Source organism: Amia ocellicauda, chromosome 17 (assembly GCF_036373705.1).
Source record: "Amia ocellicauda isolate fAmiCal2 chromosome 17, fAmiCal2.hap1, whole genome shotgun sequence".
Lineage (NCBI taxonomy): Eukaryota > Metazoa > Chordata > Actinopteri > Amiiformes > Amiidae > Amia > Amia ocellicauda.
The window spans coordinates 14,723,834-14,742,204 of NC_089866.1; the positions used below are offsets into that span (position 1 = coordinate 14,723,834).

Below are 18,371 nucleotides of genomic sequence, written 5' to 3' on the forward strand. Positions count from 1 at the left end.
TACCTTTAAGCAAATTATCAATTCATAGTTCAATTCATAATTAAATTAGGATATTAAGAGCTCAGCTGGAACAGACCTCAGCAGGCAGCTCGGCGCAGGGCCCAGAGCTGAGCTGCTCCTCTGATCAACACCATTGATTACTGTCAGGAGCTCAGAGGGAGGAGGGCCTGAGATAATGCTTTCTGAAGAAATCACAGGAGTTGCGCAGCCAGCTATTTCAAGTCATGATCCAGTAGCTGCAGTCTCTTTTTATATTTTTTTATTTAGTACATAATTACAGTACAGTACAAAGTATATGGCTTGTATTCATAAAACTTTTAAGATTTACAAAACAATGTTTCTCTTTTATTGTTGATTTAAATAGGTTTTGTGTTGTCACACACACTGGTGTCTACGCAGTGTCTCACTCGTTAGGATGAATAGTGCTTAATAGCTGACAGTGAGACTTGAGTGTGTGTTTCAGTCGGAGTGAATGTGTGTGGGACATGCTGTGTAACAGTGGGATGTCAGTGTGTGTGTGTGTGTGTGTGTGTGATACAGTGGGGTGTCAGTGTGTGTGTGTGACATGCTGTGTAACAGTGGGATGTCAGTGTGTGTGTGTGTCAGTGTGTGTGTGTGAGAGACAGTGGGGTGTCAGTGTGTGTGTGTGTGTGTGAGACAGTGGGGTGTCAGTGTGTGTGTGTGTGTGTGTGAGACAGTGGGGTGTCAGTGTGTGTGTGTGACATGCTGTGTAACAGTGGGGTGTCAGTGTGTGTGTGTGTGTGTGTGTGTGTGTGTCAGTGGGGTGTCAGTGTGTGTGTGTGTGTGTGTCAGTGGGGTGTCAGTGTGTGTGTGTGTGTGTGAGACAATGGGGTGTCAGTGTGTGTGTGTGTGTGACAGTGGGGTGTCAGTGTGTGTGTGTGTGTGTGTGTGTGTGTGTGTGTGTGTGTGAGACAGTGGGGTGTCAGTGTGTGTGTGTGTGTGTGTCAGTGGGGTGTCAGTGTGTGTGTGTGTGTGTGTCAGTGGGGTATCAGTGTGTGAGGAGCTCGGCGATGCTGTTGATTCGTGCAGCGAGACACCGCACCATCGGCCTCCTCTCCTTAAGCCCTGCGGACAGCACCCCCACCTTACTCACCAACTGACAGACAGAGAGAGAGAAGGGGGAAATGAGCAGAGAAGGGATGGGAAAGAGGAAGAGAGAGAAGTTCAGTGTGAGCAAGAAGTGGAGAACAATGTCCTGTGGAGGGGGAAAGAGGGCTGGACGGCTTGCTGCACAGTAGCTGTTCTGTCTCCCTCCTCCTCTCTTCCTCCCTCCCTCCTCTCACCTCCTCCAGCTCTTGCCATATCTCCTCCTCCGCGGTTCCCTCTCTCCCACTCGTCTGCAGCCAGGCTGTGAGAACGGCCACCTGCCCGCGCCACGCCCTGCAGACAGACAGAGCGAAACAGTCAGAGAGACGGACGGAGACAGAGGCAGGCAGACAGACAGACAGAGAGACACTCAGAGTAACAATGGGAATGATTCTGTCTGCGCCACAGATCACAGATGGAGAGGGAAGAGAGGGGGTGTATTGTGTGAAGGGGAATGAGGGGAGGAGAGGAGGGGTGCTAGGGAAAGAAGGATGGAGAGGAGGAGGAGGGACGGGCAGTCCTCACTTCAGTCTCATCTTGTCGTCATGGAAACACTGCATCTCCAGACGGATCTGCTGCAGCTCAGTCTCCAGGGCGACTTGGGCAGGGTCTGTATCCACCGCCCCCTGCTCCGGATCCTCCTCCTCCCCATCTTCACCATCATGCTCCTCGGCACTGCCAGGGCTCCTCACGTCTGCCACGGGAAAAAGAGCCTTTAGAAAATCCAAATTTTGTGAGTGGGTACCTGTGTGCGAGTCAGTTTTGGGGTCACCTGTGTTTTGGGGGCTCTGTCTCGTGGTGAAGGTCTCCGGGGACACCAGCAGTGGGGGGAGGGGGTCCCAGTGTGGCTCCAGTCCAGCCCCCATTTGGGTGGTGTTGGGCAGGCCTGAAGGGCCTTCACCAGCCTGCATGAGGAATGGAGAGACGGTGAGAGAGGTAGGGGTACAGGGAGAGAAAGAGAGGGAGGGAGGAAGAAACAGAGAGAGAGAGAGGAGACGCACAAAGCGTACCCAGTTCGTGTGGAGGGTGGCTCTCTCTGCAGGGGGGGCCATGAAGCAGGATGGGGGGAGCAGCCTGTCCCCAGTGTGCTGGAACATCCCTGGTCCAGGGGGGGGCACTGCAACCCCCCCACCCCAGACAGGCCGAAGGGGGCTGCTGCTCTCCTGCCCCCTCCCTGGGCTGGATGGGGGCGCAGGGCCAGCTGACCTGAAGCAAAAGAGAAATGGCAACTGAGTCAGTGCAGGGCCTCCCATGTGCCTGTCCGTCTGTCTGTCTCCCTCTCTGCCTGTCTGTTTGCCTGTTTCTGTGTCTCTCTATCTGTCTGTCTCTGTTTGTCTGTCTGTCTTTGCTCCATCTGTTGCTTTGTCTACATCTCTACCGACCCCCTCTTCCTCTTCCCTCCTGTTTTGCTCATCCCTATTAATTCAATCTTCTCTCGCGCTGTCTCTCTCTCCTCTCCCTGTGTAGTGGTGTACCTGGTTCCTCCGGCTGGGGCGGGTCTAGGAGAGAGCAGGAGGTCATCCGGCCGGCGGGGCTGTAGCCGGGACTGACGGACAATCGGCCTGACAGACAGACAGACAGACAGGCGCAGTCAGGTACAGAGGATGTGTGTGCAGACATTACAGTGAAAGGGAGGGAGCCTAAGGTAGGGACACGGTGGAGGAAGGGAAGCAGAGTGAGAAAACACACTCACAGTGTCCTGGGTGCACAGTCTCTCTCCTTGGTTCCAGTCATGGCCACCTCCCCCCTGCCTGCCTCGATCTCACGCATCCCCCCCCGCAGCTCCACGTTGCCCTCACCCGGGAGGACAAAAGTCACGGTCTTCCTGCGCGGGGCGGGGCCGGAGGTCTGTCGGCTCAGTGCCCGTCGTTTCCACAGCATGGCACAGCGGTACACCAGGGCCTGCACTCTCACCGCTGACTGAACACACACACACACACACACAGTTAGACCCACACACAGACCTGGACAAACACTCCCCCTTGCCCTCTACCTCCCCCCCCAGTCTGTACCTGTGTGTGGCAGTGCAGTGCGCTCTGTCTACGAGTCTGTGCCGCGTGGGCTCCGTAGCGCAGTACGCAGGTGACGCCCTGGCGCAGCAGCTCCTGCCGGTACAGCTTGGCAGCGCATGTCACCCGGGCCAACTTCCTGTGCCGCTCCTGCACGAAGACACGCCACGCCCACAGCACCTGCCAACCACCACAGCACCGCATGAGCACGCCACGCAGCCCGTGTGCTCAGGTGTGCTCCGTATCAATCATGTACACACACGCCATGCAACCCTGGGCAGGCGGGAATGCCAGCCACGGTTCTCTCCAGGTGAGAGCAAGGTGTGCTCACGTGTGCTCAGTTATACCGGTTTGCACAGGTGTAGTAAGGTTAGGATCAGGATGTGCTCCTACCTTGCCCTGCAGGCTGAGGGCCCAGTGCCACAGCGCCTGCACCGTCTGCTCCTGCTCCTTGTGTCTAAACAGCAGCTGCAGGCAAGAGAAGCAACAGGCAGGTGAGTCACCTTAACACAGTCAGGAGGACACATGGGCGATGAGCAGGGGGGTGGCGGTGTACGGAGGAACACCTGTGCTCAGGTACTGACAAGGGCGGGGCCAGGCGGTTGGCTCACCTGTGTCCTCCAGCAGGTGAAGCAGGTCAGCGATAGTCTCTGGCTCTGGTACCAGGCAGCCTGCCGACTCAGCACCTGGAACGCACACACATTAACACAGAGACACACACACAGACACTCAGTCTCTGTCAGTGGGTCAGTGGGTCAGTGGGTGCACTTACCTGTGTCCTGAGGCAGGTGTGGTGGTACTGTATCCAGGCGGTCAGGCCCCTGCGCAGGACAGCTCTGTCTTGGTGCCGGACAGCCCTCTCCACCTTCGCCCTCTCCTCAGCTTGGACTCTGCCTCTCTTCCTCCATTGCCAGAATTCCTGCCGCAACCGCACTGAGAGAGAGAGAGATATCTATATCTATTCACCCTGGACAAGGGCGTCTGCTAAGAAATAGTTAATAAAATAATAATATTCCTCTTCACCCCATCTTTCTCTCCCCCTGACCCTCTCTCCATCCCTCTCACCCCGCTCCACTAGTTTCCGTCCCTCCCTCACTGCATCCTCTGTCTGCAGACGCCGGTAAATGGTCACGGCGACCACATCTCTCCACCCGGCGATGACCTGGAGATGAGAAGGGAGAGAGGGAGTGAGAGAGAGAGCGAGAGAGAGCGAGAGAGAGCGCGCGAGAGAGAGCGCGCGAGTGTTTGTAAATGTTAAATGCATGATTCTGTGCTTCATGTAACTGGAGAAATTCAGATTATTCAGTTGGACAGATTATTTCCTCATAAGTAACGGAGAGCTGAGCCAGCAGAACAGTGGGGCCCCGGGACACACCCAGCGACATGCCTAGCCATAACACTGCCAACACCCTCTGTGACCCTCCTACCTTGGTGAGCAGTGCCAGGTGATAGTGTTCCTCTGCCCGACGCTCTGCCCTCCTGCTGGCCGCGAGCTCGGCTGCGTTCGCCCTCCACACCCCCAGAGACCTCCTGACAGGGAAAAACAGGAGGGAGAATGAGAATGAGAGGGAGAGAGAGAGAGTTCAGAGAGGAGAGACTCTTTACTGTAACTCACTATGCCGAGTTCAGTATGCATGTGGCAGTGTGTGACAGTGTGTGCCAGTCTGTACCTGAGCAGGGCCCAACTGTGCTGACTCTCCCTCTGCAGTGCTGTGAGGTAAACCTGCTGCACGGCGCCCTGGTAGTCCTGTGGAGAGAGACAGGTCACATTCACTGCACACCTGCATTACTATGAGAACTATTCTTAATATTATTATTATTTGATTACCTTTGCTCAAAAGGTACAACTCTACCCGCCCCACCCCCGAGTCCTCTCTCATTAATCTCTCATTATCTCTCTCCCTTTCTTTCAATCCTCTCTTTCCTTCCCTCCCTCCCTCTCTTGCTTGCTCTGTCCACCCCTCTGGGAACGTGAGCACCGGTCAGTGATGCTGATTGACAGTAGGGGCGGGGAGTGGGGCAGTGCCTGGGCTCAGAGAGTCACATATCCTGTCCTGTCACTCTGCTGTGGAGGGCACGGGTTGAGGCGTGCGGGGGGTTGTCAGGATTATAGAGCAAACCGGGCTGGAAATGAGCACCCAGATAACCAAAAGAGCGAGAGAGAGAGGGAGGGAGAAATGCAACAGATAACTATCTATCGCACTACGTTTGCTACTGACTTTAGTGCACTGAGTGGCTCTGCAGGCTGATGTCCTACAGAGTCCAGGTGCTGAACCCTGGATTTGACTGCCCTTGCAGGAGTGTCACTCGGCTCGGTCACGCTGCTCCCTCGTGTGTAGATGGCAGGGCGTGCTGTGCATGTGTGTTTAAGTGGTGTGGCAGGGGTGGGAGGGGGCATCCTGGCACTGGAGGAAAGTGTGTCAAGCAGGACAGGATTGTGACGGATTCGTCCCGGATTAAGACATGGAATAAGACAGCTCAAGGGCAGGAGGAAACGATCAGGACAGCCTAAGTGAGAACTGACACCCTGACACACAAAGATAGAGACACGCTAACACACACACACACGGAGACACATTGACACACACGCAATGACACACATAACACAGACACACACAGACACACAGATGGAGACACACTGACACACATACACACAATCACAGACTCCCAAACACACGAACGGTCACATTCACACTAACACAAAATCACACACACAGATTACACTCCCCCTTATACACAGACACCAACACACACTGTAGTGCACTGTGGGACTCTACGGTGTGAAGGCGCTATATGAGAATAGGCGCGGTTTGACTGTCTGTTTGTCTTTCTCTCTATCTGTCTGTCTGTATCTCTCAATTCAAATTCAAATTGGCATCAGTTTTGCCAAAGCATTGACAGGTCTGTGCATGTGCCCTACCCTCCACCCCTGCAGAGCGCGTGTCATCAGTGAGCGCCGGCAGTGTTCCTCCGCAGCCTCCAGCGCCCGTGCCCGCGCCCTCCTGCGCTGCACAAACTGCCAACACAACAGAACATCCGTCACTGATATGCAGAGTATGTTAGATACATGCACACACGCACACACACACACATTCCTGCAACAGTCACTGCGGTGTGTGTGTATGTTTGTGTATCTTTTTGTGTCTGTATGTATCTGCATTTGTGTCTGTGCGTGACTGTTGTGTGTGTGTGTGTGTGCGTCAGTCAGTGAGTGTGTGAGTCTGTATCAATTGTGTGTGTTGTGAGTGTGTCAGTGTGAGAGTCTGTATCAGTGTTGTGTGTGTGACTGTGGTGTTTGCTGCTTAGCACAGATCCTATGGAAATGCAGCTCAGCATCGCCACCATTCAAATACAGGCTGGCCCATGCTGCCCCCTGCTGGACCCACAGGGAACAACACAGACCGACTCAAAAACTGTCAAATTAAAAATGTAATCAGATTTGATACAACTCCCTCACCATGATGCTGCATTTCACCCTGTGTGTGCGTGTCTATTAATGTCCTGCTTTGACCGTGCATTCCTGCAGAGTAATACAGAGACTGAGCACCACACAGCACTGTGCCATACCTCTCTCCAGCTGTCCCAGGCTCTCTGGACACAGTGCCGGGACCAGTGTCTCTCTGCCTGCGTCTCCTTCTCCCTCCTGCGGGCCACATTAACACTATTATTACTATTACTATGTCTTTTTAGTAGTACTACCCGATGCACTTTAGTGTGAAGGCACATTTCTTCCACTCCCTCTCCCTCTGCCTCACCGTGTGCTGCGCAGGATGGCGTTGCGCCTCCAGTCTCTCAGCACGGTCCGCGCCAGTGTGCGGCAGTGCAGCCTGCCTGCGGCCCCCTCCCTCTCTCGTGCACGCTCTCTCTCCGCTGCCTGCCTCCGCCATTGTGCCCACGCCCGGCCCAGTGCTGCCCTGTGCGCCTGCAACACAGCCTGGATGCAAAGGTGTGGAGAGACAGAGGAGGGTCAGAAGGAGAGAGAAAGAGAGAGGGGCAGGTGGAAAGAAGGGGGAACAGTTCAGCGAGGGGAAGAGGGGATGAAACAAAGGAAAAGAATAGATGATCAGGGATGTGGAAGGAGAAAGGGAGCAGGGAAAGTAGACAGGAGGGGGAGGAGGAGACACTGCAGTGAGCATGTCCCTACCATTCTCTCGGCTAGCCTCTCCTCCCTCTGTCTCTCGGTCCTCTCCTGCCAGTAGCAGAAAGCCCAGCGCTGAGCCTGCAGCCTGGAGGACAACGACAAAGAGCTGCTCTGAGCACAGAGAGCACCCCAGCACACACTGCCACACAAACCCCCTATATCTCTCAGTCTGTCTCTGCCTGTGTGTGTGTGTGTGTCTGTGCGTACCTGAGCTGTCTCTCTGCATGGACCCTGGTCTCTCTCCGCTCCCTCTCCCTCGCACTGAAGTCCCACCAGGCGCTGAAACACTGGGGCAGAACCCTGAGCCCAAAGACCCGGTCCGCTCGCCTACACTGCTCCTGGGGGAGGAGAGGGGTGTCGTATTCTTTGTACTCTGCATTGATTCTTCTGCATCATGCGACTGACACAGACACACACACACACACAGCTTCCCAGCGTGCAACAAACAAAACAGACGCATACAGAGGAACACAGACACACACACAGCAATACACACAGAGCAACAGAGACATACAGAGCAACAAACAAAACAGACACACACATACCATTCATGTAATGAAGCCAGTCTTACTGTTCAGTGTCACTGTGTACCTGTGTGTGTCTCTGCTGTGTCAGGTAATCCCTCCAGTGACTCAGACATCGTCTCAGCACACCAGTCCTGTGAGGAGAAAACACACACACACACAAAAACACAGAGACACAGTCAGTGTAGCGAGTGTTTAGGGTACCTAAGCACGGTGTGTGTGTGTGTGTGGTGTAGTGTACCTGTAGTGTGCAAGTGCAGTGTCAGTGAGGGGCTGCAGTCTCCTCTCCTCCTTGTCCTCTGTGCTTCTCTGCCAGCGTCTCCAGCACCTGCACATCAGCTGCACACAGCACAGGTGGCACTATTACAGCACTGTCGCTGAGAGCACGAGGCCCAGAATCGCACAATATAACATACGGCATTCATTCCCAGTTTGGTGCAAAACACAGCAAAACCAGCACAGTGCGAGTGTGTGTGTGTGTGTGTGTGTGTGTTTGTGAGAGAGAGTATGTTAGTATACAGACCGTGGCATGGTTGTGCTGGACAGACAGGTTCTTCATGATGCGATGAAGACGAGACTGAGTGACGTTCTCAGACAGGGCTCTCAGTCCCACACGCTAGAGAGAGAGAGAGAGAGAGAGAGAGAGAGAGAGAGAGAGAGAGAGAAAAAGAGAACATTTCCTAAATATTCCATAACAGCAACAACACCAACAACAATAACAAGGGGAAGAAAGACTGTTGTGTGCTACAGTGTGGGTTTCTCACCAGCATATGGCACCTGTGGTGATGCTCTGCAGTCAGCTGTCTCTCAGCCTCCTCTTCACACAGGGACATATCTTCCAGTATGTTAAGAACAAACAACAACTGTGTGTGTGTGTCTTCATGTGCAGTGTGTGTGTGTGTTATATATCATGTCTCAGAGTAAGGATACAGTGACCCCAGTGCTGCAGTGCCCTCCTGGCGATGGCGCGCTGTGCCAGGCCGGTGATGCTCTCTTGCCGTGCTCTCTCACTCTGTCTCCGGCCCAACGCCCGCTGCCACTCCTGCCAGGCCCTCCTCACCACAGAGAGGTGCCACAGTCCCTCTGCCTCACCTGCAGCACCAAGATGGGGAGGCAGGGCTTATCACACAGGTGTGGAGAAATACTGTAACCGTTCACTCCACACTGAGCTCTTAGCGACCTAATGCAGCTTGTCAGTGGACTAAGTGAACCAACTAAAGCAGTGCATGCTGGGTAGCACCCTCCAGCCCCCTCACCTCCGAGCCGTCTCTTGGCCAGCCGGCAGTGCCAGTAGCCAGTCCAGGCCTGCAGGGCAGTGCTTTGGAGTCGGCGGTGACAGTGAGCGACCGCCTTGGTCTCTCGGCCCCTCTGCAGCACAGCCTGGACACACTGCTCCCTCCACTGCAGCCACACCTGAGGGGGACACAGCATTGAGTGACTGGGGACACAGAGAGACAGAGAGACACAGAGAGACACAGAGGGACACAGAGAGAGAGCCAGAGGCTCAGCGCAGTACTCACCCTGGACTGTAGGCCCTGTGCCCAGTGCTGGAGGGCATGGGCATCCATGACACACAGAGCCTGCCTCCGCTGCAGCTGGTACTGCCACACCCCCCACGCACACCTGCCATTTACAGAGAGACACACACACACACACACACAGAGATGCAAACAGACGCACACAGACAGCACTTAGGCAGGCACTGGCTGTTCACACACTACTGGAAAAACATGAATTCATGTGTTTGTTTGTTTGTTTGTTTCAATTTATACAATTCAGAGTACAGGAATGCACCTTGTGTTTGTGTCAATCAGACAGACAGATGGACAAATACAGATGTACGAAGACTCCTGTCCTTACCTCAAGGCTGCACAGTCTGCGTGTGTCTGTGCAGTATCCTGCATCCTGCCTTTGATCCTGCGCAGCACCACATACAGCTGCCAGTGCACCCACGCTCCCCGCACTGCCCGGGCTGCGTCTGCGCAGACACCCGCGTACATGAGTTCATGGTTATTGTGGGAGCATTTACAGCCGTTCAATCAGATGCCTTTCCTTTAAATTACTGATCACACACGCCTCCCTGTCAGTGCTGATTGTCTCCACAATGCCATGCTGCACAGTGATTTCCCACTGCGCTCCTGAAACCGCATATTACTTGATTTCTGGTTATGATACTATATAATACTAATACTACTGCTGCTGCTACTACTACTAATAATAATAATGTGAAATAAAATTAGTACAGACGGGGCTTTAGGACCAATTTTTAATATTATTATTATTCCACTTTTGTGCTACAAAACATAATCAGAGACACATGCTACTTACATGTGTCCATTCTCTTTAATTATCCTTATCCTATATTCTGTAAAATCATGTTATCATTATTTTTCACTAATAATAATAATAATAATAATAATAATAATAATAATAATAATAAATATAACTCTTAAAGCTTATTGTCATTATTATTGATATTATTAGTAGTAGTATTCATATTATTCCCTTGTGAAATTATGGTTTGGGGTTTGTGTGTAAAAACACAATCAGACTTATAGTTGCATGTACTGTGGTAAAAACAGGTTAACATTTACCAATTTTTTACCATGATTTTACAATTTATTACCATGATTCCCCCACATTTTTACCATGTTGTTACCATGATTTTAGCATGTTTTTAACACAATGTTACTATGTTCACCACACTACAATTTACCATGTTACCATATTTTTACCACAGTGCACCACACTACTAATCTATTGTAGGGGACTAAAGTGTCACTGCCTATTTGGCCATTTATACTCCAAAACAATAATATCCAAACACATATCATGCAAAAAGTATTGTCACATGCAAACAAATTATATTCAGATACTTGAATTCTAGTTAATTATCATTGCTGTTGTTATTATTGCTATTATTAATATTAAAATATAATTACAATAGTACTCCAGCTATAGAGATTTTGAAAGCAATGCTCATCCCAGCTCAGGAACCCCAGTAGAAATGCAATCCTCGCTTTATCAGAGGTGCTAACCCTCCCTAAAGACTGTGGCTGTCGTGATTACCGTGCTGTACGGCCACCTCACTCTTCCGCTTCTCCTCCCTCTGCAGCAGCAGGTACTCCCTCCAGCCGCGGAACGCCAGGTTACACAGGTGATACCTAGGTAAGAGCGCACACCCACACCGCCAAGCAGTCAGCCAATTAACCACTTAACTCATCGGGCACTCTTCATTTAACAGAGACGGCAAGCACTCCCTCACACCTACATGTCAATTTTCTACCTTCTCTAGTTACTAATGATGCGCCAGGTAAATTAAATTCAAGTCAGTTAAGTTCAAGTGTGTTCAGGTGTGCTCAGGTGTGGGTGCTCACCTGTAGTGACAGTCAGACCGCACCGCCAACGTCCACTCCCTCCTGGACAGCCACCACTCGTCCCTCCACCCCACAAACACTCTGCGCAGACACTGGAGTCTGTGGTGAGATCTGTGGGGGGGAGAAATAGAAAGAGAAAAGACAGACAGTGGGAGAGAGAGAAAGGAGGACTAATAAAAAAGTGAACTACAGTCTTGGGTGTGGAATGGACACACACGCACACACAGCTCACCTGCCCCTTGGCCTCCACTGAACGCATGCAGCGCACATAAATAATACACAACAGCAAATAAGGATAATTAAAAAAATAAAAAAAAGACACACGTACACAGGATTAAACTAAAACTATTTCCAGGTTCCTGTGGGACTGTGTGGGGGGGTGACCCCTGCATGACCCTAATATAATGACTGAGTTAGCTGGGTACAGTGACCTGGTGCGGCTGAGCAGGAGGGGGCATACCTGGCTGTGGACAGGCGCACACGGCCAAACGTCCTGCTAACCCACAGCAACAGGAACTTCCTTGCCAGGTGCCTGAAAGAAAGGAGGGGAAAAGAGAAAGGGTGACAGGAAAATGTTTAAAACTCCTGGTTAAATTATCATAATAGTTATAATTATAATTATTATTATTATTATTATTATTATTTTGATGGTAATCTTAAATCCTGGTTAAATGAGAAGTGGTTTACCTGATCCTGATTTCTTTCAACCTGCCGCCCATGTTCCAAGTGTACCCCACTCTGTACCCAATCCTGCGGGCAGTGGGGGGTGGTGCATTGCCTGGCACTCCCCCAGGCATACTGCGCACACTGCCAGGGAGTGAACAGTGCTGGGCCTTGCTTGGCAGGACGCCCCTGAAACAATCACAGATACACACAGGCACAGAGTCACAGATACACACAGGGATACACAGGCAGAGTCACAGATACACACAGGCACAGAGTCACAGATACACACAGGGATACACAGGCACAGATACACACAGGCACAGAGTTACATATACACACAGGGATACACAGGCACAGATACACACAGGCACAGAGTTACATATACACACAGGGATACACAGGCACAGAGTTACATATACACACAGGCACAGAGTCACAGATACACACAGGCACAGAGTTACAGATACACACAGGCACAGAGTTACAGATACACACAGGCACAGAGTTACAGATACACACAGGCACAGAGTTACAGATACACACAGGGATACACAGGCACAGAGTCACAGATACACACAGGGATACACAGGCACAAATACACACAGGCACAGAGTTACATATACACACAGGGATACACAGGCACAGAGTTACATATACACACAGGCACAGAGTTACAGATACACACAGGCACAGAGTTACAGATACACACAGGGATACACAGGCACAGAGTCACAGATACACACAGGGATACACAGGCACAGAGTTACATATACACACAGGCACAGAGTTACAGATACACACAGGCACAGAGTTACAGATACACACAGGGATACACAGGCACAGAGTCACAGATACACACAGGGATACACAGGCACAGAGTTACAGATACACACAGGCACAGAGTTACAGATACACACAGGGATACACAGGCACAGAGTCACAGATACACAGGCACAGAGTTACATATACACATAGGGATACAGAGTCACAGATACACACAGGGATACACAGGCACAGATACACACAGGCACAGAGTCACAGATACACACAGGCACAGAGTTACATATACACACAGGGATACACAGGCACAGATACACACAGGCACAGAGTTACATATACACATAGGGATACAGAGTCACAGATACACACAGGCACAGAGTCACAGATACACACAGGCACAGAGTTACATATACACACAGGGATACACAGGCACAGATACACACAGGCACAGAGTTACATATACACACAGGGATACACAGGCACAAATACACACAGGCACAGAGTCACAGATACACACAGGGATACACAGGCACAGATACACACAGGCACAGAGTTACATATACACACAGGGATACACAGGCACAGAGTTACATATACACACAGGCACAGAGTCACAGATACACACAGGCACAGAGTCACAGATACACACAGGCACAGAGTTACAGATACACACAGGCACAGAGTTACAGATACACACAGGCACAGAGTTACAGATACACACAGGGATACACAGGCACAGAGTCACAGATACACACAGGGATACACAGGCACAAATACACACAGGCACAGAGTTACATATACACACAGGGATACACAGGCACAGAGTTACATATACACACAGGCACAGAGTTACAGATACACACAGGCACAGAGTTACAGATACACACAGGGATACACAGGCACAGAGTCACAGATACACAGGCACAGAGTTACATATACACATAGGGATACAGAGTCACAGATACACACAGGCACAGAGTCACAGATACACACAGGGATACACAGGCACAAATACACACAGGCACAGAGTCACAGATACACACAGGCACAGAGTCACAGATACACACAGGGATACACAGGCACAGATACACACAGGCACAGAGTTACAGATACACACAGGGATACACAGGCACAGAGTTACATATACACACAGGCACAGAGTCACAGATACACATAGGGATACAGAGTCACAGATACACACAGGGATACACAGGCACAAATACACACAGGCACAGAGTCACAGATACACACAGGGATACACAGGCACAGATACACACAGGCACAGAGTCACAGATACACACAGGCACAGAGTTACAGATACACACAGGCACAGAGTTACAGATACACACAGGGATACACAGGCACAGAGTTACATATACACACAGGCACAGAGTCACAGATACACACAGGCACAGAGTTACATATACACATAGGGATACACAGGCACAGATACACACAGGCACAGAGTCACAGATACACACAGGCACAGAGTTACAGATACACACAGGGATACACAGGCACAGAGTTACATATACACACAGGCACAGAGTCACAGATACACACAGGCACAGAGTTACATATACACATAGGGATACACAGGCACAGATACACACAGGCACAGAGTCACAGATACACACAGGCACAGAGTTACAGATACACACAGGGATACACAGGCACAGATACACACAGGCACAGAGTTACATATACACATAGGGATACAGAGTCACAGATACACACAGGCACAGAGTCACAGATACACACAGGGATACACAGGCACAAATACACACAGGCACAGAGTCACAGATACACACAGGCACAGAGTCACAGATACACACAGGGATACACAGGCACAGATACACACAGGCACAGAGTCACAGATACACACAGGCACAGAGTTACAGATACACACAGGCACAGAGTTACAGATACACACAGGGATACACAGGCACAGAGTTACATATACACACAGGCACAGAGTCACAGATACACACAGGCACAGAGTTACATATACACATAGGGATACACAGGCACAGAGTTACATATACACACAGGCACAGAGTTACATATACACATAGGGATACAGAGTCACAGATACACACAGGGATACACAGGCACAAATACACACAGGCACAGAGTCACAGATACACACAGGCACAGAGTCACAGATACACACAGGGATACACAGGCACAGATACACACAGGCACAGAGTCACAGATACACACAGGCACAGAGTTACAGATACACACAGGCACAGAGTTACAGATACACACAGGGATACACAGGCACAGAGTTACATATACACACAGGCACAGAGTCACAGATACACACAGGCACAGAGTTACATATACACATAGGGATACACAGGCACAGATACACACAGGCACAGAGTCACAGATACACACAGGCACAGAGTTACAGATACACACAGGGATACACAGGCACAGAGTTACATATACACACAGGCACAGAGTCACAGATACACACAGGCACAGAGTTACATATACACATAGGGATACACAGGCACAGATACACACAGGCACAGAGTCACAGATACACACAGGCACAGAGTTACAGATACACACAGGGATACACAGGCACAGAGTTACATATACACACAGGCACAGAGTCACAGATACACACAGGCACAGAGTTACATATACACATAGGGATACACAGGCACAGATACACACAGGCACAGAGTCACAGATACACACAGGCACAGAGTTACAGATACACACAGGGATACACAGGCACAGATACACACAGGCACAGAGTTACATATACACATAGGGATACAGAGTCACAGATACACACAGGCACAGAGTCACAGATACACACAGGGATACACAGGCACAAATACACACAGGCACAGAGTCACAGATACACACAGGCACAGAGTCACAGATACACACAGGGATACACAGGCACAGATACACACAGGCACAGAGTCACAGATACACACAGGCACAGAGTTACAGATACACACAGGCACAGAGTTACAGATACACACAGGGATACACAGGCACAGAGTTACATATACACACAGGCACAGAGTCACAGATACACACAGGCACAGAGTTACATATACACATAGGGATACACAGGCACAGAGTTACATATACACACAGGCACAGAGTTACATATACACATAGGGATACAGAGTCACAGATACACACAGGGATACACAGGCACAAATACACACAGGCACAGAGTCACAGATACACACAGGCACAGAGTCACAGATACACACAGGGATACACAGGCACAGATACACACAGGCACAGAGTCACAGATACACACAGGCACAGAGTTACAGATACACACAGGCACAGAGTTACAGATACACACAGGGATACACAGGCACAGAGTTACATATACACACAGGCACAGAGTCACAGATACACACAGGCACAGAGTTACATATACACATAGGGATACACAGGCACAGATACACACAGGCACAGAGTCACAGATACACACAGGCACAGAGTTACAGATACACACAGGGATACACAGGCACAGAGTTACATATACACACAGGCACAGAGTCACAGATACACACAGGCACAGAGTTACATATACACATAGGGATACACAGGCACAGATACACACAGGCACAGAGTCACAGATACACACAGGCACAGAGTTACAGATACACACAGGGATACACAGGCACAGAGTTACATATACACACAGGCACAGAGTCACAGATACACACAGGCACAGAGTTACATATACACATAGGGATACACAGGCACAGATACACACAGGCACAGAGTCACAGATACACACAGGCACAGAGTTACAGATACACACAGGGATACACAGGCACAGAGTTACATATACACACAGGCACAGAGTCACAGATACACACAGGCACAGAGTTACATATACACATAGGGATACACAGGCACAGATACACACAGGCACAGAGTCACAGATACACACAGGCACAGAGTCACAGATACACACAGGGATACACAGGCACAGATACACACAGGCACAGAGTCACAGATACACACAGCCACACACACACACACACACACACGCACGCACGCACGCACACACACACACACACACACACACACACACACACACACACACACACACACACGCACACACACACCTTACCCCTTCCAGGCTCTGCCTTTGCCGCCCCCCTCGCCAGCCCGACAGCGGCCACCGCTCCGAGCCGAAGCGAGGGCCGCTGTCCTGGGCTGGACTCTGTCTTTCGTGCGGTCTGTGTGCATCTCTCCGTCAACAGCACACGCCTCCACCGAGGAAAAAACGCTTTACAGAGATTCACAATCTGGAGAGAGAAGTACATGGAGAGGGTGTGTGTGTAAGACAGGAGCTGGTGTCTGATTAAGAGATAAAGAGAGAAAGTGAGAAACAAAGGTGAGTGTGTAGGAGAGGGAAAGCGGGGATTGATGCTGCTCGTCAGCACGTCGCTCCGTCGGTTTCGTTCAATCTGTCAAATCCCGCTCCGCCGTTCCTCCCGCCGCCCGTAGTTATATCCCACAATGCACCTGCTGCGCTGGTTGCCATGCCATCGTGACGCTTGGGTCCATTTTGTTCCGTTTCCTCCTCGAACAGGTATTGCGCCATCTAGTTGTCGGAGGACATACTTGCTTTCTACGGGCATAGAGTGAAACTGTCTTAGGTCTGGGGCTCATTACGGCTCAAACTCATTATACTGCACAGAGCATGATATTATTTGATTGTGAAGTCTCCCTTCTCAGTGATAGCATGTTAGTGTAATTTAATTAAGAACCGTTATAAATTAGTGATGATGTTAATTACCTTAGGACAAAGCACAAGTCTTTTGCTGTTTTATATGAACACTTTTATCAACATCGCACGTTCATGTATGACAGTATTGTTTACTCCTAAAGTGGCGCCATATCAGTATGTTGACCAAGTTATTATCTATTTTATTTTATTTATATTGCAGTCATGGTTCTGGATGAGTTGATTAGTCGAATTGAACAATGCAATGATCAATTCCTGTATGTATGTATGTGTGTGTGCATATGTGTACTTAATCTATCTGCATGCATTTGCATCACTTTAGTTTGTTGCGGTGTTTTGAGACAGAGGTTTCGCTGCTCTAGGAATGTGGTGGGCTGACTTGATGATGCACTGCGACGTCTGCAGTTTCAGTTTATGACACAGCTGTGTGTGTGTGTGTGTGGAGAGTGTGACTCGCCTTTCTCAGTTCCACACTGACTGACTAACCAACTACTGCAATGCTGAGCTTTCAGAGGAATAATCTATTCAAATATATCATATATACGTAAGATAGATGGATATATGGTTTTATGGTCACTTTTAATGTGTTTTTTTAACACCCTCATCCAGCTGCAATGGAAAATATCCGCCCTTCATTTGAAAGTGTTATTTAAAAATAGTGTTAATAACTGTACCTGTTTAACAGTGTGCTAAACACCGATTCAGTCTACAGAAAACAGTAGGGGTGTGTAAAGTTTGGACTTTGAATTGATTTCTGCGACTGACTGCTAACCCGTCTGAAGGATATTGTAGACACACGTGCATTAATATAATCAGATACTAATCATTTAATTTATAGTTTTTTTACCACTTGTTAAAATGGTCTTATATTAATATATAACTACATATTTGTCTGATGTCTGTCTGTTTGTTTGTTTGTTTATTTAAAAACAATCCGCTCCATCCAGCCTCTGCTCGCTTTCCTGTGTTACGTCACTGGCGCCCCGGTTCCTCTGTCGTGATTGGGCCTCGCTC

At 49.9% G+C, this 18,371-nt stretch overlaps 1 protein-coding gene across 1 annotated transcript; it reads right to left on the reverse strand.

Moving 5' to 3' along the window:
* Positions 1–242: 242 nt before the first annotated feature.
* On the reverse strand, positions 243–17,191 carry sfi1 (SFI1 centrin binding protein). The gene is made up of 32 exons (XM_066690009.1): positions 16,737–17,191; positions 11,846–12,010; positions 11,619–11,690; positions 11,159–11,269; positions 10,851–10,945; positions 9,642–9,759; positions 9,302–9,404; positions 9,038–9,194; positions 8,712–8,873; positions 8,546–8,616; positions 8,305–8,397; positions 8,023–8,120; positions 7,849–7,915; positions 7,465–7,595; positions 7,261–7,342; positions 6,872–7,050; positions 6,684–6,759; positions 6,037–6,132; positions 4,787–4,863; positions 4,544–4,646; positions 4,182–4,278; positions 3,889–4,049; positions 3,728–3,802; positions 3,510–3,584; positions 3,120–3,296; positions 2,801–3,027; positions 2,583–2,669; positions 2,118–2,313; positions 1,880–2,012; positions 1,633–1,801; positions 1,305–1,401; positions 243–1,117 (listed from the first exon to the last, which is right to left on the reverse strand). The coding sequence occupies exons 1-32, from the start codon at positions 16,853–16,855 to the stop codon at positions 1,010–1,012; spliced, it is 3,777 nt and encodes a 1,258-aa protein (XP_066546106.1). The 5' UTR covers positions 16,856–17,191; the 3' UTR covers positions 243–1,009.
* Between the last annotated feature and the right edge of the window lie 1,180 nt (positions 17,192–18,371).

Coding starts and splice junctions, on each gene's coding strand:
- sfi1 (XM_066690009.1), bottom strand. CDS start 16,855: ATGCACACAGACCGCACGAAAGACAGAGTCCAGCCCAGGACAGCGGCC. Junction 9,405..9,641: donor GCAGACTGTGCAGCCTTGAG/GTAAGGACAGGA, acceptor TGTAAATGGCAG/GTGTGCGTGGGGGGTGTGGC. Junction 8,617..8,711: donor ACTGCAGCACTGGGGTCACT/GTATCCTTACTC, acceptor ACATACTGGAAG/ATATGTCCCTGTGTGAAGAG.